At 47.1% G+C, this 26,744-nt stretch overlaps 1 protein-coding gene across 2 annotated transcripts in view; it reads left to right on the forward strand.

The window, feature by feature from the left end:
• Spock1 (SPARC (osteonectin), cwcv and kazal like domains proteoglycan 1) overlaps positions 1–26,744 on the forward strand; it is a 495,109-nt gene that overhangs the window by 192,613 nt on the left and 275,752 nt on the right. The window contains exon 1 of one of the 2 annotated variants that reach the window (XM_052727129.1): positions 22,753–22,799. The exons of the other annotated variant lie outside the window; for it this stretch is intronic. Coding sequence (XP_052583089.1) covers positions 22,776–22,799 — 24 coding nt within the window. The 5' untranslated portion in view covers positions 22,753–22,775. Of the gene's footprint in view, positions 1–22,752; positions 22,800–26,744 lie in introns of those variants that run through there. 2 annotated transcript variants of the gene reach the window in all.

Genomic DNA, 26,744 nt, shown 5'->3' on the forward strand with positions numbered 1-26,744 from the left:
TGTCACTGGGAGTGGCCTTTGGGACACAGTCTCAGTCCACTTCCTGTTCACTCTCTGCCTTGTGCTTGAAGGTGTGCTCTCTCAGCTCCCTGCTCCGCTGCCTGCCACAGTGCCTCTCCTGCCACTGTGGACTCTCTCTGGAACCACAAGCCCAAATAAATTCTCTTTTCCATAAGTTGAGTTTGGTTCTGGTGTCTCATCACAGCAACAGAAAGTGCCTTTCTGAGTCTGACTTATGATTAATGTGATTTCCCACTTGACTTTCCTGCAAATGACATGGTTTTGTTTTTTATATGGCTGAGTAATACTCAATTATGTATAGTTTCCCATTGTTTTTATCCATTCCCATGTTGATGGGCACCTTGGCAGTTTTTGTAACTTGGCTATTGTGCAGAGTACCGCTGTTCAACATGCATGTGTGGGCATCTCTGCCTGTACTGATTCTGTTTCAGGTATGTACCAGGGAGTGGTGTATAGCTGGGTCACGTGATAGTTCCGTTTTAGTTCCTTGAGTTACCCTCATCCCGACTTCACGGTGGCTGGGTTATCACATATCTCCCAACAGTGTATAAAGATTCTCCACATTCAGACAGTTGTCTTTTGTCCAAGGGCAGTTCTCTGTATACCAGTTATACCATGCCCCTTCTGCTGCTGGAGAGCTTGGCTATGCTTACTCCAGGAAACCTGCTGTGGAGGTCTCTGTTCTTCAGTGCGTGTGTTGCTTCAGATCCAGCCTCATCACAGGTGCGAGCCTGCTTCTGGAGACTGCATAATGTTTGCATGCATTTCAGCTTGTCTTCTTTGGATGATGAATTATACTGCTGGGGAGTTTTGCCACCTCCACTGACCCTTCCAGGGGACAGCTCTAAACTGATTTATCTGGACTTGTCACAGGTGTGGGTATTTACTTGTGAGGCCTGCTCTCACAGTAGGTCAGTGAGGAGCCCTCCCCATCACTAGGAAATCTTTGTCAGCTCATAGCACCAACAGGCAGGGCCGGCAGCGCAGCTCACAGCACTGTGGGTTCACTGCTCTTGGGCATGCTCTGTGGGGCCCGTTCTGGCTTCTCTCCCACTGGGTACCTTTCCTTGGGAGTTTGCTCAGCTCTACTAACTGGGTATTGGGTCTTTTAACTCAGAACAGGTATAGGTTCAGAACCTGGGCTCCATCCCTGTGCTGTGTGACTTGAGGTACATGGAGAGTCATATTGTCTCTCTATGCTTCTCAGTTTTGACTGTTATTCCCAGACTGCCATAAAACCGATGACTTATAAAGAGCAGAGGTGTATTCTCACAGCTCTGGTGGCCAAAAGCTCCAAACACAGGCCCTAGTAGATTCTGTGTCTGGCAAGGGCGGGCTTCCTCACCAATAGAGTTTCTTTTTGTGTCTGTGTGTGGCCTCAGGCTTGCACAGTTCCCTTGGACCTCTTGTGTAAGGGACCCTGTCTGTATACACCCATATGCTGAGGACTAGGGTTTGACATATGGATTGAGGTGGGGGTAGGGTGCACACACAAACAGGTCACACAGCCTATTTTTTTAAAGACATTTGTGTACCTGCTTGTCTGTATATATACCACATGTACAAGTGCCTCTGGGGCCCAGAAGACGGTGACAGAGGCCTTGGAGCTGGAGTTACAGGCAATTGTGAACTGCCTAATGTGGGTGCTGGGAATCAAACCTGCGATCTCTGCAGGAACAGTGAGTGCTATTAACCACCGACACAGCAGCTTCTCAATGATAAGAAAGATGGGTCTTCCTTATTGGGTCATTTTGGAGTCAGTGAGGTGGCAGAGGAGGGACAGCGCTTTGCAGAGTGGTGACAAGCTAGACCTCACGCATCTGTGTTGACTTGTGCTCTGATTCCACTGGTTGCAGATGGCCAGGGCTCAGAGAACACACATTTGTTTTTTCACTAAATAGCACAGCTTTCCCATGCCTGCTCACCTTAGAGACCTCCCCTCTGGTTCTGCTTCCTCACCTGAGGGACTTTTGGAGGAGGCCTTGCAAAGAGCAATAGAGACTCAAACCATGCTGTCCTGCCTGTATGTACTGACAGGAGTACTGCTAACCTTGTCATGATGGAAAGAAATACAGTTTAATCTAGTCTGTGAACTTCTCATTTCTTTTTCTCCAGTTGCTTCTGGCCATATCTAGTTGTATGGTTCCACAGAGAAGCCTAAATGCATAAAGCCATTTAAATAAAGTGAGTGGCAGTTAAATAAAAACTAGACGCTGGATTCCTAAGTCAACTGCACAGCAGCCACATGTGGCTATGTGTGTTACTCACCTTCTTGACTGTGACAAAATGCCTGAAGGAAGCGCCTTGGGGAGGAGGGGTCAGTCTGTGCTTGCCTGGCTCTACGTGTACAAGCCCACATTGAGGTAGAACATCATGGGAGCAGGTGTATGTGGCAGAAGATGTCGACATTGTGGCATCTGGAAAAGCAGAGAAAGGAGGGTATAGAAAGAGCCAGAGTGAGGTATAGCCCAAGGACATGCCTCCAATGATGTACTTCCACTCACTACTCCCCAACACACACGTTTTACCACCTGTTAGAAATGCTATCATGTTCAAATACATCCAGAGACGAACCCATTCTTCCTCTCAAAGCCTTCAGGGCCAATTGTCTCTGGGATGTCTTCAGAAATGCTCCCTAGAGGCATGCTAGGGTATCCACTTTCTTAGGCAGTCACATTGACATTGAAGAGAAACAAGCACAGTGCTCTGTTGGACAGGGAAGGAGGTAGGACATTTTGGTCACCAAGCCATGTTCCTTTGGGACATGATGTTGTTGAGCTAGTAACACACTTAATTCGTTCTAAACTCTGGTCCATGCTAGAAGAGAGTGCAATACCTTTGTTAACAATGGCATTTCATAGTATTGTCTCATCAGTAATAGGATGTCAGAGCCTGTGACACATTTCCTGATTCAGAATCTCCAGTATGAGGCTTAGGGGCCTGCCTCCCTTAACTGTTTCCTCTGGGGCTGTGGTGCAGGCTAATGTTAGAGATTTGGAGTTCCAAGGGACAATGGCAGACTACTAGGACATGTGGCTTTTTCTATGATGTTCAGCTGCTGTAGATACAAACTTGCAGGCTGCTTTGGCAGGTCATTTCATGGCAGTCCATTCGAGATTAAACTAATTTGCTGGGCTCAGCCAACTCCTCCACAGAGAGCATTTGTGTGCTCCACTGAAAACTGCTAATGTGTTGTGTGTACCTTTAAAACAGTCTTAAAATAAATGGTATCTGTGTTGGATTATTAGGTTTAAGTGAATAAACTCAACACCCATTGGTGTACAGTAGATAATGAAAAAGAGTCAACGGACCAACCACAAGATTGGATTAAATGCAGTAGCCACGGTTTTCTTGAGAGTGTGCCAGATGGGCTCTGGCCACAGGGGGGTTACTAGACCAAGAAGATAAACAAGATTAAAACAGAATTATTTCTCATTTCAAATCAGGATTTTCCGCTGTGTTTGCAGCAGGGACTCTTGGGGAAATGCGACCTGAATAGAGTTTACTGTTGCAGAGTTGTGCCTGTGTGTTCAGTGATAAATCAAAGGATTTATGTATTTAATTTCCTCTTATTGCTGACTCTTTTCCCATCTCAAAGACAGGAATTTAAAAGTTAGGGTGTGTACCTACAGGTAGTAAAGTGCCATTCTGTTCTTTCTCACCGGCTGAATCCTCTGTGGAATCAAAACAGCAGGAAAAGCTTGTTAAAGACAAGTCAATTCATTATGCAGTGAAGACTCACGTAGTGAAGATGGGTCTGACTGCAGTTAGCTGTGCTGTGGGAAGGGATTCCTCCCAACATCTGTGTGCTGGGGGACTTATGCATGATTGTCAGGTCACATTTCCATCCAGAGCAGTGCCCCTGGCCTTGGGGGTCAGCCCTCCACCTCTTGTTTTGTTTGTTTGTTTGTTTGTTTTGTTTTATTTGCTACATGTTGAACATGACTGTCCTCCAAGCCAAATAACCACCATAGGACTGTTGACATCTAATCATAGAAAGAGGATCACCGGAGTACGTAGTCACTCCATGCCACTTGTTTAAGGCAATTCTGTCCTAACTGTAAGTGCCCCCCCCCCCAGAGACTAGAGTAAAAGCCTGGAGAAGCCTAGAGGAGTGGGCTCCATCAATGCAGTGGTGGAAAACCTAACATCTCTGCTGATAAAGACTTGCCAGTGCAGCCTTTTGTGGAAGCATCCACGTCCCTGTAAGTAACCGCTCATCCATGCTCTGTAAGAAAGCCTAATAAACTCACGGGTTCCCCAGAGTGAGTGTGTTTATCATTGGGACCTTAGGGGAGGTGTAGATGCTGGGATTTCAGCAACATTGTCCCAGTGAGTGGGGACAGCATGGTTTCTATGCTCTCCTTCCTAGAAGCCCAGTGAGGTTTCAGAGGCTTGCTTAATGTAGTTTCCTTTCAGAACCTTTCTTGCAGTGGTTGGGACTGTTCTATCCCATCCATCCAGCAGTCACTTCTGTGGATAAATGTCCCTACATCATCCCTTGCTCAGAGACCTCCACCATATCAGGACTAACAGCTGCAGGTTATTGACACTGAATTTTGACCATAGCTTTGACCCAAAGTCACATTGATTCTCCCAGTAGCATGAAAGCTTGCATTGGACTTCAGGCATGGTTGCACCCAGGCCTGTGGCCACTGTTCCCTTACATCTTGTCTGCAGCTGCCTGCCTCACTGGCTTAGGCTTTATTCTTAAACATGTATCTCTCCAGTGGCAGGGAGGTCTCGGGCAGTTCCACTTTAGCCCTCCCTGTTAGGGTCTATGAAGAGAAAGCAGCTTCTTCCTGTGGCGTCTGCAGACCCAGTGTGCCCCTCATTATTGTGAGGTTCCCTAGGCATTCCTGGATGGATCCTGGTACTAAGGAAGGTGAACTCCCACTGGCAAAGTGTGAGTGGCTTGTGTTGTCAGGGTTGGGGTTAATTGGCCCTGACTGAACTCTAGGCAAAGATTCCCCTTAGAAGAGGGAGGGAAGCCGGGCGGTGGTGGCGCACGCCTTTAATCCCAGCACTCGGGAGGCAGAGCCAGGCGGATCTCTGTGAGTTCGAGGCCAGCCTGGGCTACCAAGTGAGTCCCAGGAAAGGCGCAAAGCTACACAGAGAAACCCTGTATCGAAAAACCAAAAAAAAAAAAAAAAAAAAAAAGAAGAGGGAGGGAACCTGTGGAACAGATAGGCTTTGTGTCTGTGCCACAGCAGGGGGGCATTATCCCTAGACACCCCTCTGTTTTGTGTAGAGGTCTTCAGTGCTCAGGAGCTGGGCTCCCCCATGCTTGGAAGTGCTCTGTGTGTTTGCATGCTGGCTTTGGTGTGAAGAGAGCACACAGATGGGGACTCCTCTCCACACCATACACACGTGGTTACAGCCTCCCTGCAGCTTCCACGGAGATTTAATCCTGTCAGGATCCATCGTGGCTTGTGGGACCTGGGAGATACCACTGACATTTCTGGTGAAGTGGTCTGGACTTGGTCCTGCCTGGCCCCATCCATCGATGGCTGTGTGACATCCCCACCAGTTCTCTACCTTATTCCTCCACCGCTAGGAATAAGAGTGGGAGTAAGTCCAGGACTGTAAAAACTTATAAAGCCTTCGTGGAGAGTAGTCCCACTGGGTGCACAGTGAGCTCATTCACAGGCCCTTCTCCTTAAGGCCTCTGCCCCAGCTTCCACTGCTGACTAGGTGCCTCTGTTAGCCTGAGGGGATGATTTCCTCAGAGAGTTCAAAGGTGGGAATGGGCTTGTGGCTATTAATGTGACTTCTGGAGCAAGACCACAGAGGCTATATCAAGGCTCCACCTCATTTTAGTGTGTGATCTCATCAGTGCCTGGTCATCTGCTGGAGAAGGGAGAAGGGACTTAAATGGATCACATTATGCCTGCCTATACCCGCACTTAGGAAGCATTGTGCCTCAGTCACAGTGTGTGGCAGTACTGGGTTTCCCATTTGCCTTTCTGGTTTCACAGCCTTCCATGCTGACATTAGGCAATGGCTCTGTCCCTAGCTGGCTCTGGGTGTGCCTGTCCAGGGGTTCACCTGGCACTGGGCAAGTGTGTCCATTTTACCATGTGACAATTTCCCTGGCTCAGTGTCATCCTTTATTTCCCAGTAAGCAATGGCCAAGCTTGATCACATAGATCAAAGGAAACACTATTTCTCATATTCACCCCTTTCTGCATTACACACACACACACACACACACACACACACACACACACACACACACACATACACACACACGTCAGTGCCCCCATTTTATTCCTCTTCTTCTTTCTGGAGGTTCCTACTGTTGTATCATCGTCAGACCTTTCAGTGGAACCCCAGGGTTTATACTGACGCTCTTTTGTATCTAGCCTTCCCCCAGTGCTCTGGGAGCGAAGTTACCCACTGCGGTGTGTGGCTGCTGTTCATTTCTTCATGTTGTCTGCTCCTTTCATGCTGAGGACCTCTGGACTGTTTCAAGCGAGGGCTATGTGAGCATTTCTTTAGCTGGTCCTTCCTGAGTCCTTTTGTATTCCTGTCTCATTTCTGAGGGGTGTCATCATGCTGGTCTGCAGTTTTGCTCCTGGGTGTGAGTGTCTTTGCATTGTCACAAATACAAGTGGTGACAAGCTTCCAGCAGATCAGTTTTTCTTCTATTTGTTAGGGTCAGGGTTCAGATTTCAGTCATTCTGGTATAGTATAGCTTGTGAGCATCTACTTTGAGAGATACAACTATTCATACCTTCTTTCCCATTCTTTTAAAACATTCTTATTTTAATTATGTATATGTGCATGTGAGTGCAGTGCCTTCAGAAGCCAGAAGAGGGTACCAGATGCCCTGGAGCTAGTTATAGACAGTTGTGAGTCACCTAATGTGGGAGCTGGGAACTGAACTTGGCTCCTCTGGAAGAGCAGCAAGAGCCCTTAACTGCTGAGCCATGTCTCTACCTCCCACGTGCCTCATTCTTAACTGAATTGTCTGTCTTTATCCTATGAGTTTGTGTAAGTCTGATACCTTCCATCTGTAAGCCACCTCTGTGTTGGTTTTAACTGATGAAAAGTGTCTTCTCACAGTGCTCTTCCACAAGGGAGAGGATGCTTGCTTTGTCCTTTACCTGTTTTAACAAGCATCTGGGAGAGTGAGTATTACTCCTTTGTTGAGTATGGTCAACAGCTCTTTCTGGCTTCAGCCGGTGACGCATTTCCTGTGGGGAAACTTGTGGTCTTCTGCCCTAAATTTCTGCTTCTTTGTGAAAGAGCCTTTTTTCACCTTTGCCCCTGGCTTGTTTAGGGTTGTCTATTTTTAAGAGAAGCTCATTTGGGCCCAGACCATGCTTCAGACCACAGAGAGTATGGTCTGTGTTTTGAAGGAAAGGGACAGGTCAGCCAAACATCCCCTTCATCCTTTCTCCTCTGAAGTGGTAATGAAATGGGAGGGTCTTGTTAAGAAGAAGAGTGACAGGTCAAAATGGACACGGACAAGAGCCAGCTACTAAACAGCATTCCCACTTGAGATTGGTTACTCTCTTTGTTAGCGCCTGGCATGGATTAAATCTGGTGGACTTTGCAGACTCTAGGCAGCCGAGTTGGAAAGGGATGGTCTCTTACACTCTGGACCACACAGTCAAGAAACTGTAGAGCCCAGACTTTAGGGAGATTTGTTGGATGCTCCCGGTTAGAACTCTGTAGCCCTGGAAGATGAGCCCCTATGCTTTCCAGTGTGGCTCCAGCTGGTCAAACCACACTTTGAGCCTTGTACTATGAGAAGCTCAGTGCTCTGAGACACTGGGAAGTTTCTTGTTCTTCAGTTCTCCATCACAGAAGTATGTCGGTGACATTGACTATGTCCCTGGCCCTTTTAATGTTGTCTTGTTGTCCAGAAAGGCATTCCATCTTATCTTCCTGGGGTAGAGGAGGACCTGGGAGTTTTGGTAAAACATGGTTGACTTCAACAGTTAGCAACAAGCTGGACTAGAATTGTACATTTAAGGTCATCACATATCCTGTTTATTTTGAAAGACTGCTTGGTGTTTGGGCTTGACAGCAAATGGCTGAGGTCTCTGGAATGCTAGAGAAGCCAGCAGTTAGTGTCTGTGGCTTCCAGGCTCTTTCTCAGGGAAGAAGCAACTGAGTAGAAACTAGACTCTGCTGGCTTACGTTGTGGGCTATTTGTTATCAAGCTTCAAGGGCAGAGTCGGGATTATTTCTTTTCAAGTTTTCCGAGTCCTGTGGCTTCTTGGCTTGTGGCTGTAAGGGACTGACAGGTGCCTGCTCTTCAAGTTAGCACAGCGTTGTGCTGGTTAGCTTTGTCAGCCTGACACAAACGAGAGTCTCCCAAGAAGAGCGAACCTCCATTGAGCAATTGGCCTGTGGGTATCAGCCTTGGACATTTTCTTGATTAGTGACCCATGTGGGAAGGCTCAGTCCACTGTGAGCAGTGCCACCCTGGGTAGGTGGTCCTGCGTTGCATAAAAAAGCTGAGCAAGCCAGGAAGTAGCCTCACTCCATGTTCTGCTTCAGTTCCTGCCTCCAGCTTCCTGTTTCTGTCCCGACTTCCTTCAGTGATGGACTGTTGGCTGGAAGTGTAACCCAAATAAACGCTTTTCTCTCCAACTTGGTTTTGGTCATTGTTTGATCACAGCAACAGTGAAGCAGACTAGTGAGGTACTGTGTGGCTCACCACACCTTACCTGAGTTCATCTGGGTGGAGTTATGACCATGGGAGCAGAGAATCAGGAGGAGCTGAGGGGGTTGCCGCGAGTCCCTCTTGGACTGTTACAGTTCAGTTCTTGTCATTTGTTGGTGACTTGTTGGGAGCGGTCTTTCTGTCGCCAGGGTGTTCTATCTTTCCATGATCCATTCTGAGTATTGATTACCTTTTCAATAAGATGTCACTTCTCTTTTAGCTTGAAAACAGTATTTTCTCAATTTTATGCCTTGTGGCTTCCACCCACCTATTGCTTTTTTCCTTGTGTAGGTACCGCCTAAAGCATAAACAGCTGTTTTTTGGGTAATTTTCCGCACTGCTGTTTGAGCATTTTGCAGTAGTGAAGGGCTCTGGGAATGATTGCCCCGCCTGAACCAGCCATCCGTGGACAAACACAATGGCAGTGTGAAGATGGGCTGTCTGAGAGTTCAGAGCGTAGGAATTGCAGAGTGCAATTTGCTCTCTCCTCACTAGTGTCTGTCTGGGGACAATCACAGGAACTTTCAGGGGCTTCTGAGAAAAAAAATCTCATCTCATCTTTGGAGTTGGAGATGAGAACAAGAAAATGAATATCGTTTCTTTCGTTTGTGAGCTAAGTCCTGACAGTTTAACTCAGTCGTCCCTGCCGTGGTCTGTGGAGCTGATGTTCTCTGGCGGATGGGAGAAGGACAGCCTCCTTGAGGCCTCAGGCCTTTCCCTGGCACCGTCACAGAACTGAGGCCCGCTATGACAGTTGCCGCAGTTTATCTTTTATAGGTTAAGAACAGAAAGTCTGAGCCACAGAGAGGTCTAGAGACATGGAATCCATCAGCAGACTATTCTGCCTGGAAGCTTTGGGGGCAGAAACTATTTAGTGTGGGAGAGTTCAGACTGTAGAGGAGCCCACAAGAAACCCACTGTCACACTGGGGCTCCTTCCTGGTTCAAGGACAGCACCCATAGAATAGAATTCAGGATATGGGAGGGATATTTCTTACCTCTTGGCTGCCTTTTATGGTCAGGGCTTAGTCAGCCGACCAGAGTGGAATGTGTATAGCAATACTTGGCAGTGTCTGCTCCCTCTCTTCACGTCAAGGTTTAACAATGTCTGTTTGTTCACATCTGTGTGAGGCAGCCTGCAGTCTGTATGCTCAAGGCAAACTTCTGCTCCATGATAGACTGAAGCTGGGCTCCTGTCTCTGGTTCCTGCCCACCCTCCCATTCTGTCATTACACACATTTGGACTCTGTCCCGGCCCCCATCACAGCACTAGGCTTCTGGTCAGGCTGCTTCCTCTTGCCCTGCCTTCCTGGGAGGTCCCCTGCTGCCACCACCATGGGTCCTTAGTGAGAAACAAAAGGAGGAACCATCCAGGAAGGTGAAGGCTTTTTCCTTATGCTTGGTTACTGTGTGAGAGCAGATGACACTCCAGTCCTCACTATTTTCCTAGCCTGGATCTTTTAGACAGTGAACAGTCTGCCTAATTCCATGGAGGACCCAAGGCCCAAAGTGCAAAGTCTATGACCAAGGTAATATATGATCTTTAGCCTGAGTCTGCAGTACAGCCCATATATCATAATCCAAATGTGCTTTTAGTTGAATGAGACTTGCCATGTTTAGAATGCTCAGGTATGTTTTGTAGGCCAAATCCAGCTGAGACTGTGGGTTAAATGTTTTCATGTTATTAAGGTGGATGGGTGGGGGGAAGTTAAAAGAAGAATGTGAGACAAGTGGTACACAACACACAAATTTAAAACAGGTGCTCCCTGGCCCTCAGAGAGAAATTTTAACATCCCCACCTAGCAACGGCAGAACCTGATTTCTGTGGTGATCAGCTGGACATGGGGCACTGATACCTGACATATAACTTTGCCCGGGCTCTTATTTGCCTGGCCATCTGTGGCAAGGGCTTCTATCACTGAGATCAGCCACCAAGACCCGTGTGAGCCTAACATGGGGATCAGTCCCCAGTCCCAAAGGGAAATCCATGGAAGGCCCTGGATCTCATGCCATTTTCCACTTCTCAGTACAAAGCTCACAGAGGGCCACTTGAGCTTAAACCATGTTCCCCATCCCACAGGTGTGAGTGGCTCTTGATATCCCTAATAAATAATCATGTTTATGTAGAGTACTGGTGGAACATTTTTCTGAAGGTCTTTAAACTGGCTATTTATTTTCTTGGAGAAATATAACCCAAAATGGCTTGGTAATGAATTGCCGCTGTCGTCATGGGACTGGTTCACATGGTAAGGAAGATTTATGCTTCCGGGTAGATGGTAAAGAGTTAAAGAGAAGAAAGGCAACCCTGATGAGCGCAGAAGGTGTGCACGGCTGTGGTCCTGTGTGCTGTTCATTGCTCACTTACTATGTTATCTAGTTGTGGCATCCAGGCACGATTGTTATATGAGAATATGGGGACATCCACAAGGCAAGCCACACTACATTTATATTTGCCCTGACATTGGTGCATCTCCGGGCCTTTAATAGCGTGTGTTCATTCATGTTACCAGTGGCCTGATTGGGTGTTGACCAGGGCAGAGCTGGGGAAGCTGCTGGGGGAGGCACACTCTCAGGACAAGGGAAGATCAGGCTGCAGACTGATGCACCTTCGTCAGACACCCTTCACATGCTGGCCCTCTATGGGGCCTATCTGATCAGGGATGCTCCTCTGTGCCCCTGTCCCTCCATGTCACTCTGCTCTAGGGCCACACAGAAGTCTTGTGTGACAATGAGACGCAGGTGAGTCCATGTTCTCAGCCATTGGCTCCCTCCCTCCCCAAGTCACAGAGTTGGCTGCCTCTTTGAATCTGCACCCCTCCCCCACAGAGAAGATGGTGTTCATTGTCCTAGTCAGATGCTATACTGCATGCATGTGGAGGCCTGAGGACAGGTGTCCCCTGAAGCACTCCTCAGCAAACAGCCTCAAAATCGCTAACAGCATGCATGTTTTCTCCCTTCTGAGGGCACCATCCCGAGGTCTTCCCTTGTGCTGGCTTTCTCCCGATGTCACTCTGGTGCAGAGCCAACTCCAGTATCCTGCTTCCTTCCTTTCTTCCCAGATGTCTTCTCAGACAGTTCTCCACTCACACTCTCCGCTCCCCTACCTCAGTCCCGAAGGCTCAGCTTCCCTGCTTTGTAGGAGTTCTCTCTTTCCTTCCACACTGCTGCTCCCTCTGCAACACGACCAACTGGGATTCCACCAATAGCTGTTCTGAGTCGCTGCTGCCTGCTTGAGTCAGAGTTGGATCCAGAACAATTCGCCCATCAGAAGTTGATAGTCTAGAGTTTGGGGAGGCTCCAAGGACCTGGATCTGTTACCCAGAACTTAGCCCTTAAGTCAGTGGTTCTCACCTTCCTATTGCTGCGACCCATTAACATAATTCCTCACGTTGTGATGACCCTCAGCTATGAAGTTATTTCGTTGCTCCTTCATAACTGTAATTTTGCTACTGTTGTGAATTGTAAATATCTGACATGCAGGATATCTGATATGTGAGCCCCCCCCCCTCCACGGGTCACAACTCACAGGTTGAGAACCACTGCCTTAAGTCCTTCCTTGGAGTTTTCTAGCCTCTTTTAAATACACACACACATCTGCAGACTGTAGGTAGGTTCTGGAACCTTCTAGAAGGCCCACAGCTATCCAAGCACAAATACACAGAAATATACAAGTGACTCTGGTCAAATGGAGCTCCTGGGATCAGGGATCCTTCTTAGAAGGAGCCAGGTTTGAGTGTGGTTATGCTTGCTTTGTTCCTTTGGTCTTGATCTAGTGGTCCATACTGCTAAGCCAAAGCAGGCAGTACCTTGACATCCAAGTGGAATGCTCTACCCCTTCTGTGCAGGAGCAAGAGAAGACCGAGCTTGCAGCCTACACTGTTCTGTGAGCCCCTGAAGACTGAGAAAGGCCCTATAATGAATACTTAGAACCTGGCAGCTCTTCCCCAAGCAAAGTATGCTGTTTGTATTATCTCCTTATTACAAAGGCATTGCCTCCTTCCGCCTGAGACTGGCCCCACCGATAGCAGGAGCTCAGGGCCATCAGGAGCTAAGCTAATGTAGATATTCCCAGCTGGAATGCCTGGAGACAGTTGAATGGACTGCAGTGGCAGCCAACAGATAATCCACAATCCGTCATCCGCACGTGCAGCTCTGATCACACACGTTAAGCTGAGTAATGTGATTACTAAAGTGGCACCTTATTTACACTTTCTCACAGAGCATCGGCAGCTGCTTTTCTGAAGCAGCCGTCACCCGGATTTGATTTCTCAAAAATCTCCGTAACCTCACGAAAGCATCCATCCAAAGGAAGCCTGCAGTATGTTTATAAAACTCCATTATCAACTTGGAGCAGAGGATAAGCAGGGATCAATTAAATATGCCCACCTCTATGCTGGGCACCTGGCAATAGCCATCTCTGGTCATGCTTCCAGGCACCCTGGATGGTGTTGGCACCACTGCCCTTATTACTCGGATGAGGAAGCTGAGCATGGACAGGTGAAGTCACTCACACCACGGCGGCGGTGGAAATGACAGAAGACGTTGCCACTTTAAAAACTGCCCGTGGTACTTATGTATTTCAGGTTTCTGGCTGGGAAGCAGAACCATTGATTTCAACCCCAAACTGGGGGTAGGAGCTGAGTTTTGTAAAAAGAGAGGCATGGGAAATGGCCTTCTGAGGCTTTGCTGGGCGGTAGGAAGTTACACTGTGTATTGCCGCCATATAATTCCAGCAGGCAGCCCTGCTGAGGTGCCTCTGCTTCTGACTGAGACTGGTGTGTCCTACTGCTAGACTGGATGAGGTGTCAGGCCTCGACTGCCTTGTTAACCAGAACCACAATCCAGGTTTGCTGTGGACTTGTCACCATGTCCTAAGCAAATGTGTGATTTCTGATGCAAGCTCTGAACCTTTCTCTCGTGTTTTTGGAAGGGGTCATGGGATCTGTGCTGGTAGGAGAGCTGAGGGTCAAGCCCTGCTTCTTCCATACCCTTCATTTCTTAATGAGGTGGCAGAAATACCTGGATAAAAAGATTAAGTGAATGGATGGAACGTTTTGCCACCCTGGAAAAAAGCTCATAAGGAAAGGCCAATGGCTTCCTGGGTTGCCTTGGAATGTTTCTGGGCTTTTCTTTGGCTTGGTCCAGGGGCCCTCCTCTTCCTTGCTTCCAAGGCACGGTGCATGGTGTGCTTGTCACAGCCTCAGCTATGAGTCTACAAGGGTCTTAGATGCAACTTTGAATGAAATGTAGATTTTGGCAAAAATAACTTCACTCTCTGAGTCTGGAAGTTCCTTTGAGTGTAATGTGAGGGATGTGCTGCTTCTCCTCTGTTCATCCCAAACGCTTTAAATTAGTGAAATGAGCAGATAACACCCATCTTTTGTTTGTTTGCATGTTCGTTTGGTTGTTTTTGTTGTTGTTGTTTTCTGAGACAGGGTTTCTCTGTTTAACAGTTCTGGCTATCCTGGAACTTGCTTTTGTAGCCCAGGCTGGCCTTGAACTCACAGAGATCCACCTGCTTCTGCCTCCCGAGTGCTGGGATTAAAGGCATGAGCCACCATCACCCAGCTAGATAACAACCATCTTAATTTTGTAAAAATTTAAAAAATTATCTTTAAAAGCATAAACAGGAAGGAAACTCAGCTCTCCCAAACACTGGTAGTCACTGTCGCCATTTTGGGTTTTCCTTGTGTATATTTACTTTTCTTCTCACATGGCCTGTGGACATATCTTCAGGATGGTTGAGAGCCTAGAGCTTGTAACTGTGAACTTGACTGAACAAGACTGTGATCCATTGGTTCTGGCATGATCTAGCAGAGCCATGTTGTCCTGGTGTAAGACAAATTGCTAAATGGTCTTATTAATAAAAAACCCAGAGCCAGATATTGGGGTAAAAACCAAACGATCAGAGAAATAGGACAAGCCAGAGCCAACCTCACCTTACCGACTCCTCAGCCTCCAAAGCGAGCTACTTCCTGTCTACCTACACCTATATGCTTTTTTTGTTCTGTTCTCTCATTTGCTCTCTCAGTCCAGCTACATCACTCCCTCTTCCTGCCCAGCTTTGTCATTTCCTGTCTGTCTGTACAGACCTCCAGACCTCTAAGGTTAGTGCTGGGATTAAAGGTGTGTATCACCATGCCTGGCTCTGTTCCCAGTGTGGCCTTGAACTCACAGAGAGTCAGACAGATCCCTGCCTCCCAAGTGATAGGGTTAAAGGTGTGTGCTACCATTGCCTGACCTCTATGTTTACTTATAGTGACTGGCTTTTTCCTCTGATCCTCAGATAGATTTTATTGGGGGACGGGACACAATACATCACCACAATAGTAGCTGGTTTTTCCCTCTGATCCTCAGATAAGCTTTATTGGGGTACGTGAATAAAACATCACCACATCCTGGCCTCCAGCATGTTAGTGGACCTGGCTGCCCTGTCCATGCTGAGGGCTGTGAGCACTGGGGGTGGGGGTGGGGTGGGGAGTGCATTTAAGGTGGAGAGGAAGTAGTTAGCTTCTGTTATAACGTTGGCTCTCTCTCTTGAGTCTTAGTTTCGGCTTCGTTCCTCCATTGTTCTACTTGCAGGAGAGGGCAACGTGGTGAGTGATTTGCTCTTGGGAGTTTGTCTGTAGTTTGTGTCTTCATAGTTCTGGCCATCAGGGGACAAAGCAGCTGAGTTAGTTCTTAAGGTTCGTGAGTTATTTACTAAGAAAGGGACTTGAGGGATCCCAGATACAGTAATTCCTTGTATTCACACTCGTGCCTTGAAATGTGGGTGCAAATGTAAAGATCAAGCAAGAGCAGCTGTTGCTCTGGTTCAGCGTAAGTTCTTACGCATGCTGCAGCCCTTGGCAGGCTGTGAAGAAATGCTCCCATTTTATGCACACAGAGCTTTGGGGCATATTTGGTTTCTTATTTGACAAATTTAGACCCTGAGACAGCAGAGACTTGGATTGTCAGTTTTCTAATAATAAATGAATAAAAAAGCGTGAAATCATCCCATGGCTTTGATGGCTGAGTGCCCCTCCACAAGAAACCATGTTCTTGCTGGTGTGCCTGTGTTAGCACATAAATGTTCTCACTGGAGGGGTTGAATTGAAAAGATGGGACCTCAGACGCCAGGCTGTACACCCTTCCTTTGCCCCGTCCTCTGCAGGCACAGTCTGAGTGACGACACCAGGCCATTCATTGCTGTCCTGGTCTGAGGCTTGGAAGCAGGACCCCCAGGGTTTTGATTCCAGAGCATGGTCATATGGTGTGTCACTTACTCTTGGGGTGCTGCCCTTTGGAGGGGTAGATGCTTCATTACTTCATGCAGAGAAGGTGCAGCTGGCTGGCAGTGTGCCTCTTGAGGGGAGCAGTGGCAGATAGTTGGCTCCCATCATGGCTCATAATGACTCACATGTATTCTTAACAGGTGGCATGGGGACTCTTGCTGTTGGACCAGAAAGGTTGAGGACTGGATTGCTTGCCCTGGGGTGGCAGGTGGTGGGTCTGTGTGCTTCCTAGGCACCAAGTCTGTGGTCTGCCTTGCCACTGAAGCCCTGACGGTAGTGTTCATCCTGTGTATTGTTCCTACCCAGTGTCTGCAGCCGCTGCAGAGCTTCCTGGTCCTTTGGCAGGAGCAGGCTGCAGGTGCAGAGGACACTGAGTAGACCTGGCCAGTGCTTCTGCTGTCACTGCCTCTGGGTTCTGGAGCCATTGGCTTTTTCCTGATTCTCCTGAGCTGAGGACATCCACAGCAAAGACTGTGCACATAGACTTGGGCTAGCTCCACACTATGTGCAAGCCCCGGCCCCATACTCTGCATCCAGAATCTTCCTTAACCTTCAAGATCCGGTGGTTGCATCTTTCTCAGTAGAAGCTGCCTTGCTTCTCTGGGGTGTGCATGCGTGTACATGTGCATGTGCATGTGTGTATGTGCATGTGTGATAATAGTCAGTGGCCTCATCCTCGTAGTTGTTATAGTTATTTTTCTTTAGTGGCTACATTTGTCAGTTACATTACATTTGTAAGGCATCCTTACATTTCTGGCTCTCTCTCCTCTTGGTGCACCACAGGCTTCATAAAGCTATGGGTTAGCTGTTCCTCACATCTATTTTCTGGCCCAGTGTCAGGGCAGACAAATAGCATGATACTTGTGCATTTAGAATGAACTTTTTCACTGGCCCCTGGGCTCTCATTGGGCTCCCTAGACTCCATAACACACAGAGCTGAGCATGTTTGGGAGATAGCAGTTGCTTGGGCTGCTTCCCTGGTGGCTCTTCAGTGCTGTCTGCTAAATCCAGCATGGCCAGCATAGCAGTCCAGCTGGGGAAAATGGGATTGCTAGACAGTGATGGACTAGTCTAGTATGTAGATATTAGGGCTGCGTTCCTACCAGGGAACTCGCGTGCATTGTTTTATGGTATGAGAAAGATTCTCTTAGGGCTCTCCGGTCTCTGCCTTGTCCTCATGACAGAAATCCTTCTGTTCTCTGTAGTGGGCCAGATGAGAATATTCTCAGCTGTGGCATCTGGGTGATATGCTTCTGATCATGTCCCTAAGCTTTCTGAGTCTATCAGCATCTTTTCTCTGGAAGTTCTGCTGCACCCCTGGTGGGCAGTACTGATGCTTTGGGTGACAGGTTTCTGTGACTCAGGTTTCCTTGGCAGCTCTGTGGATTCTGAAAACAATGTTTAATCATCCTCAGCAGATTCTTACCCTCACTTGGTGAACCCTGGTTTAGTGGTGGGTGTATTCTCTCCCTCATGGAAACTTGTTGGTAATTGTGGAGGTAAACTTTGGCTTAGGAATGTGAGGCCATTTTTTGGCAGGCTTGTTTGCTCTGATCACCTCATGATAGAAATCATATCGCTGCAGACATTGCGTATTTCACAGAGGAAAGCTACCTCATGATAGAAATAATATCGCTGCAGACATTGTGTATTTCACAGAGGAAATGGCTGATCCTGGCTGTGACACTGACTTGGAATGGACAAAAGACTTTGATGGGATCTTTGGAGGCTTTGTTGACTTTACTGCTCCAGTGCTCCTCGGGACAGTGTCATTGGCAGGTAACAGTAGAAAGTGGACACTTTAGGGACCCGTTGAAGAGCATCTTTAATGCTACCACTCCTAGACTATCTGTGGAAGAGACAAGGCCAGCAGAGGGCTGGAGGGAGCTGTAGCCGAATGAGCCGGGTGGCAGGTAGACATTTCAGAGACACTGTGGCTGTGGCTTTCCAGAGGGGAGAGTTGAGTCAAAGTGCCACAGCTTTTGGTCAGCATTTTGATGTCTGGGCTGCACCATTTTGATTGGGGCTCCTGGGAAGGCTGATGGCAGGCAGGTGTCAGCAGCAGTACAGGGCTTGCAGGTACAGGACACTTCTGTGACCTCATCCTTGCTGGCTCTTGTAGCTGCTCTTCTTGGCCCCAGAGGCCATCATTGTGCCCAGGAAGGCTAAACTTGGGTAGGTAAGGTTCAGGAAGGTGGGGTTTGTTGCCCACCTTACTGGGGCTAGATTAACAGGTTGTGTTGTTATCTGGTCCCTTAAAGACCTAGTGAGGCATAGATTTCTGTTTTCCCGCTTTACTGGCAGGAAGCTTCTGGTGTGTGTGCTCATCTTCCGTCCCTTCCTGTCTCCTGTCTTCACAGAGCATGCATGCCCATGGTCCTCTCCAGGGTCTCCAGTCTTACATTCCTTACATAGTGCCACTGAAGGAGGCTGTATTGTGGTGAGAACATGGTCAAGTCAAGTGAACACTGAGTTCAAGTCATATTTCTCCGTCTCACTAGCTATGTGACCTTAGATAGTAATAGCTCCTTCCAAACTGCAGTGTCTGTACCTGAGGTACAGGCCTGTTTAATGTACCTGCCTCAGACAGTTATTGTAAGGGCCAGATAAAACAGCATCTGGCCAGGTCATCACTGGACCACTCACACATGGTGGCCATTACTGGTGTCATCATTATCACTATTAGCTTCTGTTTTAAATTTTTATTTAAACTTTTTGATGTATACTTCATTTTGGTCCAAGTCTTGACTCTAAAACCACTCATTAGATCTCTCTGTTGCTATGGTAAAAATAACCACAACCAAAGCAATGTAAAGAAAAAAGGATTTGTTTATTTTGGCTTATGGTTCCACAAGGAGAGAATCCATCCTGGTGGGGAAGCTCAATGACAACACTTCATCCACTCGCAGGAGAGATAGTGAGAGATAGTTAGTTAGTTAGATGGATAGATAGATAGAAAGATAGATGGATGGATAGATAGATAGAATAAAGGGAGATGATGAGATAGAAATAGAGAAATGATAGAGACAGAGATACAGAAATAGGTAGATACAGAGATAGAATAAAGAGAGATAGAGATAGATGATAGAGATAATGTAGAGATGATAGAGATAGAGATATATAGAGCTAGAGAAAGCTAGAGCTAGAGATGATAGAGATAAAGAGATATAAAGATAGATATAAAGGGATAGAAAGAAACAGGAGGTGGGAAGTGGGCCCAGCCTATAAACCCTCAAACTCCCCCACCCGCCACCCCAGTGACATACTTCCTCTATCAAGTCTCCAGTCCCTAAAGGTCCCATGCTCTTCCTGAGTGGAACCATCAACTTAAGATCAAGTGTTCAAATATATGGGGAACGTGTCTCATTCGACATACACCAGATTTCAGCTTACACGGGTTGTAAAGTCTGCTTGTTCTGAGATGATATGAGGTAAGGATGCTACTGAGCACTCTAGTGCTGCACACCTTGACCCATCCTCCCAAGTTCTCCTTGTGTCATTGTTCTGCTTCCCGGGTCCCCATGTCTGCCCCACCTGGTGTCACCACAGGGAGGTGCCCATTTCATTTTTCTCCACTCCAGTCCTTCAGCTCATGGCCTTGAATCCAAGTAGAAAAGTATGTGTGTGTGTGTGTGGGGGGGGGATGTTGCAGCATCCAGGAAATCAGGCAGAGGTGGGATCATCGTCTACTCATTCCGGCTCTGCTGATCCATATGTGTATTAAACACAAGCGCCATGTTGGCACTAAGGTCCCACGGTGAAGCCACCCAGCCCACCCCCGGGGACTAACTTCTGTGGCAGAACTACAGAACACCAGCCAGCTGCTGCAGTATGGCCTGCAAACCAGTCAGGTACCACAGGGCTAGGAAGAGCATGGGCTTCCAGGACAAGCAGCATTCAGGCCAGTTTGATGGAGTGAGGGCTTGGTAGCCATGGAGGATGGGGAAGTGTGTTTCAGGTGTTGAGTGGATAGCATGGGCAGCATTTCAGAAGTCAAGCAGATTTTGTACTGTTTCAATAAAGGATAAAACCAAAAACATTCATTCCTGGCTGGAAGGGGGCTGGAGTGTGACTGGAGTGAGCTAGTGAAAGCGTGCAGGGGCCGGGCCCTAGGAGCCCGGTTAGTGGACTAGCCACTCTGGACGTAATCTTTAGAAGGCCACTGTGGGAGCAGTGTGGAGAAGAGCTGGCAGCGCTTGTGGGAGGCAGGGAGGCTGGGAGGGGCATGTGGTGATGCAGGGAAAACTGTCCTGGATGGAGGAAGCGGTGGTGTGGATGCAGAGAACTGCCACAGAAGAGGGAGTTTGAAGCATGGGATTGCTACCACCAAGGAAAGGAAGTGAAGCCAGATAACATGGGTTTTTTCTTCTGAGTATTGGGCTTTAACCCATGGCCTCATACATCCTAAGCAAGCGCTCTTCCACCGAAGCCCCTCAGCTTCAGCTGGATTCTTGCCTGAATGAGTGGGTGGTCAGAGGTTCTGTATACCCAGCTGAGAGTACCCCAGGGGCCATGCTGTGCATGTGGGAGGCCCTAGAGCTGGACAGAGGACCTCTAGTGTTCTGTGACTGGTATGCATGCTATATAGAGTGGCTCTGACATTCCCTTGGTCACCTGTCGCTTGGTCTGAGTTAGTGTATGATCTACTTCCTTTGCCCCATTGAGGGCTAGACTACAGTCACCTAGGATGCTCTTTAAAAATCCCATGCTGGATGCCATCATGATGAACACCACCATGCTCCAAGCCCCTTAGTCAGCATCTCCAGAGTAGGATAGGAATCAGTGATTAGAGAGTCCGTTGGCTGCTCCAGTACTTAGCCAGGGACAGTGACTTTCTCCTGGAATCAATATAATCCAGAGAAGACTAGTGGGGAGGAGGGAATGTGTGATGGCGTAAAGATAGCACCCCTTTCCTTTTTTTTTAAATTTATTTTTATTTTATATGCATGAGCATTGGCCTGAACGAATGTGTATGCATCATGTGCATGTAGTACATGATGGCCATGTACTGTGGCCAGAAGAGGGCTGTACCTGGAGTTGCAGACTAAGACCTGTCATGTGGGAGCTAGGAAACAATCCTGCAAAGGCAACAAGTGCTCCTTCAAAGTGCCAAGCCGTCCTTCAGTGCACGGTGTCCTGTTGTTAAACGGAAGCATGCTCATGGAGGCCTAGTAGTCAGGTGTGGGGGGACTATCAGAAACATAGTGGGACATAATTAATTTGGAATCCATAATACCTGGACAAACCTGGGTCTCAGGCCGCCTATCATTTGTGCTTTCTGGGGAATGAAATTTTAATATTTTGAGACAGCAAGGACTTTGTTTGGTGTGCCAGCAGCACAGACACTTTCAGGGATCCCTCATCTGCTTTCTTTATGCAAATGACTGATTACATAGAAATTTTGCCTATTGAAGCCCAGTCTCTGTGTTAGGATACAGTTAGTCATAATTGAAACATTTACGTGTGGGTTCGGGGACTCACCTTAGCGTTTGTATACTGTGAAGCAGGGAGCAGTCCAGTGTCATAAGATTGCCTCCATCTGCTCGACAGGCTGTGTTGTCTGGATGAGGGTCACTGAACTGTAGAGTGGGCGTGTGGTCTTTAGAAGCAGACCTGCAACTCAAGTTTCCAAGTCACATTGAATTAGTTTCTTCATACCAGAGACTAATAAAATAGCCAAGATTGAAAATATTTTGTAATTGTTTCCTGTTACAGCTGGGTCACCTTTCATGTGTGTCTCATTGGTAAAACTCAAATGTACAGAAATCACATCATAGAAATTTTAAACATACCACTTCCACAGAGCCTATGATCCCCTCTGTGTTCCTGGGGAACCTCACTGATGTAAAGCTCTAGCAATGGGCACGAGAGCACTTGCCTGCCACTTATTTCTGAAAGCCAGCCATGCTGGGCATTGGGATCATTGTCAGACTCTAACAGCATCTTTAAGGTAGGTACCAGTGGATAAGGAACATGGCTCAGAGAAGCCAGTGTTATGGAGGCCACTCAGCTAAGAAGTATTGGAGCAGGATCTCAAACCCACACCCACTTCAAAGCCTGCCCTAGCTCCTGCTGCCTTTGAGTCCATGGTACTGATTTCTCTCCTTCCTAGATTTTGACAAGACTGCCTTTCATTAGCTCAGATAAGCTGGCGGCTTTGCTGGTGAGGACAAGGGCATGGGTGGCATTGGTCTTGCCCCATGGTTCAGGATGAATGTATACGTAGTGTCCTTTCATCATTTGTGTCAGCAGAAGAAGCAAGAACAGATACAGAACACAGTTCAGAGAAGGAACCACAGACTTTCCTTTTCTGTTTGGGTCAATAACACCTTACCACCCCAATTTGGATGGCTCAATAGAGACAGTAAGTCCCAGAGAAAGGAGAGCTCATTGCAGCAGTTACAACTCTAACTGGCAGGGGAGCAGGGGTGGGGAGAGAGTAGGGGTGGTGGGGGCGGGGAGGAAGATGAGTCAGTCCTACTCATCTTACATAGTTCTGTGGCTGTCCAATGTTTGAAGTTCCCCACCAGCTATTTTGGAGCTTTAGGGCAAATGATGCTTTTGCAGAAATACAGAAGCTCTATTATTCTTGGCCTTTGTTGTTGTCTTGGAACGTTTATTGATTGGGCTGATGTTGTGATGAGTAATTTGACATTCTTGCAGATGGGAACAGTGGATGAGTGTCTGGGTTTCATCAGAGTTTTGCTAGCTCTCCTGCAGCATGCACAGATAGCTGAGGAATGCCCCACCCCCCAGTCATTACCTTTTTACCTAAGTCCTTTCTCGTGGGCTCTGTGGGTGATGGACCTTAGCAAAGGAATGATGGTAGGTGGCTCAAAATAACTGGCTATGACCTTTATAATGTTTTGAAATTTTGATGCATTTATCAAAAATGTGTACATTCCTTCTTGTTTGATGTGATTCTTTTATTTTTTCCCATTCATTATGCTTTCGGACTCAGGAAGTTGAGGTAGGTTTTGCTTTCAAACCCTATGTAGACATAGTATCAAAATAGTTGCAAAATAAAATGTAAATTGTATCTCAGATCTTTAATCTCCATGGTAAATATTTGTTTGCATTCAGCCAACCAGGAATATACATGCTTGTTTCTCATGGGTATATGTGAGGGATGTAATTTATCAAATGTATATAAGCAGTCCATTGACTGTGTTATTTTTTCTCATTAGTTACACTACAAGTACGATTGTCAGTTATTATCTGTATTTTACTGGTGGGTTATTTATTGAAAGAGCGGAGAAACCCACATTGTTATTTTCTAAATCATTCTGTCTAAAGCCTGCAGGACTTTACACCAAATGTCAGACCAATTTATCAAAGAATAGCTCTATTCAGGGTGAAAGTGATTTAGAGTGTGTGTACAAACATCCACCCACCTGTGCTTACACACACTGGTAATAGTTATGGGGATTTCTCAGGGGCTGCTGTGCTCTTAAAGCTAGATCGGCTCTCTCGTATTTGAAGCAATTCATCAAGAATTTATCATGCACTGTGGAGTGATACCTAAGGGAATATGCGGCTCAAACATCACCTAGGCTCAGGCATGTGTGTATTTGTGTGTGTGTGTGCGGGGGTGGGGTGGGGGGTGGGCAGGATCATACATACGCATTGAAATGCACTACAGCACACAGCTCCTGTCCCTGGTCAACCAAAGTCCCATGAGTGATGTTTAGTGGCTTCAAATCACTGCCCAGTCTGGACTTGGTGGTCAGTTGAACCATTTTATTCAGGGTTCCTCACCAGGGCTATTCCTTAGTGATAGATGGGGCAGGCTTGACAGAACAGATTCACAGAGAGAGAGAGCATGTTACTGGTTTAGAGATGTGAAGGGACACAGTTCAGGGGTGAGGTGGCTGGATAGGAGGCCATGTCATTTTGCAACAGATGAACTGCTTTGCATCACATAGTAGGTTGACTAGCAAGCATTTCCGCTGTTTAAGAATTGAAGTCATAGGAAAATGTCCTATTACACAGTAGATGGCCTTACAAGAGCCTGGTCTGGAACTTCTATTAGCCAGTTTAGGGAAACCTCCTACCCAACAACCTACTTCCCCACTACTCCACCCCGTCAAATGTCACGAAAGGGAGGTGAACTAGTGTGTGTTGAGTCACCTTCAGAAAGTTTGACTCCTGTCTTCAATGGGTCTTTTCACGGGTTTGTGCTTGGCGGAGTTAGCCTCCATCTGGGATGCTACTGATACAGAAACACTGCTTCCCTACAACAGAGAGACACACTTCTCTCTGTTGATTGACAGTGGCCCCACAGATGACCTCACAGTGACTGTTGTGACCTCTCTGTAGCTTGCTTCCTCTGCTCACGGCTTTCTTGTTCACCCCTGGTCAGGATAAATGAGGCTCTCATTTATTTTCCAGGCTGGCAATTTGTATTGTCTCAGGTAATCTTCAGATGGATCTGCACGGTTCAAACAGTTTAGCTAAAATATGTATGAGGGAGAAATTATCTGTTTCATGTGCACTCAGTGTCTTTGATCTGTGGCTTCTGAAGCTGTTGTATATAATAAATTACCCCTCATCTTCATATTCAGAGCCACAGCATTTGGGTGCCTTTGCTTGGCTCTGCCCCCAGCTTTTCCCTGGAGTTGGCTTTAACAGTCTCTGTAGCTGAAGTAGGAGCCTCCTGAAAGGGAACCCCCTGGAGAATATTGGGGCTAAATTGTGTCAGCCGTTTGGGGGCTGTGGTACAAGGGAAGAGAGATCATGTTCGATTGTGCTATAGGATAAGCCTGTCCACGGTGAGGGGACTTGATCACCCAGAGTCCGCAGAGGTTTGGCCTCATTTCGTGTTAGGCAGACTCCAAGCTTCCTTTAGCAGACTGCAGTAGAATGCGATGATCTTGTCACATGTAGTCACTTGTGCAGGACCTGCTTCAGGACCCCAAGAACCCAAATGTTCACATCTCTGAAATCAGTTGCACAGTGTTTGCATAGAACCTGCTCGTGTCCTCCATGTAGTTTACATCACCCCTGGATTACACATGATAATTAATATAGTGTAAATGCTATGCAATCATTAGACCACATGGTTTGGTGAATCATAAGGAAATCCAGGTGTTTTTCAAAGGCTTCTGATACCAGGTTGAATCTGTACAAGTGGCATGTAAGGTATGGAGAGATGACTGTGTTTATGTGTCTCATCATACACAAAATGACTTGTGAGAATGCACACATTTGTTATGATATGCTATAATATGTACCATGTGATATAAAAATACACACATGCATGTGTTTACAACTTTATATATATTTGTGTGTGTGTATGTGGATATGTGTGCATGCATATGCATGTATGCACATGGGTGTGTATGTATGTATATGTACAGATTTTCTTTTCACAGGTGCTGATCAGAACAGAATATCTCTAATACAGTTAAAAATTCAGTTAATTCCTATGGACCAGCTATCAGCAGCTATTCATTTTATAGTGTCCAGTGCTGTGTTTCTGGGGATATTTAGCAAATGAGATGAATGTTAAGATATGCTCAGTTGACATGATAGCATGGTGCTACAGAACTAGCCAGTCTCTGGTTCTTGGCTGTGAGCACCAGCCATTCTTCCCTTCCTCTGTCTTAGACATACAACCTCGATTTACTCTCTGACTGTCAGGCTGACTCTTTAGAGTACTTACTGTCCTGAAATGCTTCGTGATTTCAGTCGTCAGCCCGTAAACTCATGCTTGAGCCTCTGTTTAGACTGGTAGAGTCTTGGAGAGTCACATCTAAGGAGAGTTGGGCAGGTCACTTATGGACTAGCACAGTAAAATAGAATTTGCCTTTCTTCCTAAGAATTGGCTGGACTCCAGAGCAAGGCTGTGTGCCTCCCTGTCCAGAAGCTGACACTCTTAGGCCCTGCAGGGTAGACCATTAAATGCAGATAGGGAGCAACTCTGCCATCCATGCTGTTCAGTCTAGGCAATACATTAATGAGAGTTATTGAATTTAATAAATGACTATATTTAGATGTTTACTCTTCCAGTTAGGTTATGTCTGAAAATTAACTGTTTCTGGGTCCTTGCAAGTCTTTTTTAAAGAATTCCATCATTAGATGACCACATTTCTTGTCAAGAGACCAAACCAGACAGACTCACCCAGCAAGCTCCCATCTATTCAGTAGCCTCCAACCCTATCTGAATTTGAATAGGTATCAACTTACTTGGGCTAGGAAAATGGTCAGAGGTAAGGGCTCTCAGGTCAGGTCTCTGCTGCCCTTGCAGCTGGCCTCCGAGGTCCTGCTAGCAGGAATGTATTGTCACACACCTCAGCATCGAGTTGGTGTGGGACCAGGCACCCTGCTGCTGGATGAGAATGCTACAAAGGACAGCAGCACCTGTGTTTTCATTTAGACAGAAAATAAAAGCCTGGCTTCTACAAGCTGTGTCTTGAGCCTTAGAGAAGAGAGCAGCCCTGGTATTGGTGGAGTGACAGTTTGAGCCCATAGATAGCTGTCCTTAAGTCTCTCAAGGATGCCAGTGGTTAGTTAGGTGGGACTTTAGGAGGAGCAGATTCCCAGGTGAAGTCTCTTGATGGCGTTCTTCATCCCTGGCTTTTTGTGCCTTGCTGATTCTACCTCATCAAAATCTCTCCAAGACTGAAGCAGCTGAAGCAGCTGAAGCAGCTGAGCGGGTGTGGGCTTCTCTGGGGCCACTTGTACATGTTAGAACAGTGATCCCTCATGCCCTGACGCCTCACACTCTGACCCTGGCAGTAGATGTGACAGCTAGAAATCCCCTCCCTG

This window comes from Peromyscus californicus, unplaced genomic scaffold (assembly GCF_007827085.1).
Source record: "Peromyscus californicus insignis strain IS unplaced genomic scaffold, ASM782708v3 Scaffold_8__1_contigs__length_139910024, whole genome shotgun sequence".
Lineage (NCBI taxonomy): Eukaryota > Metazoa > Chordata > Mammalia > Rodentia > Cricetidae > Peromyscus > Peromyscus californicus.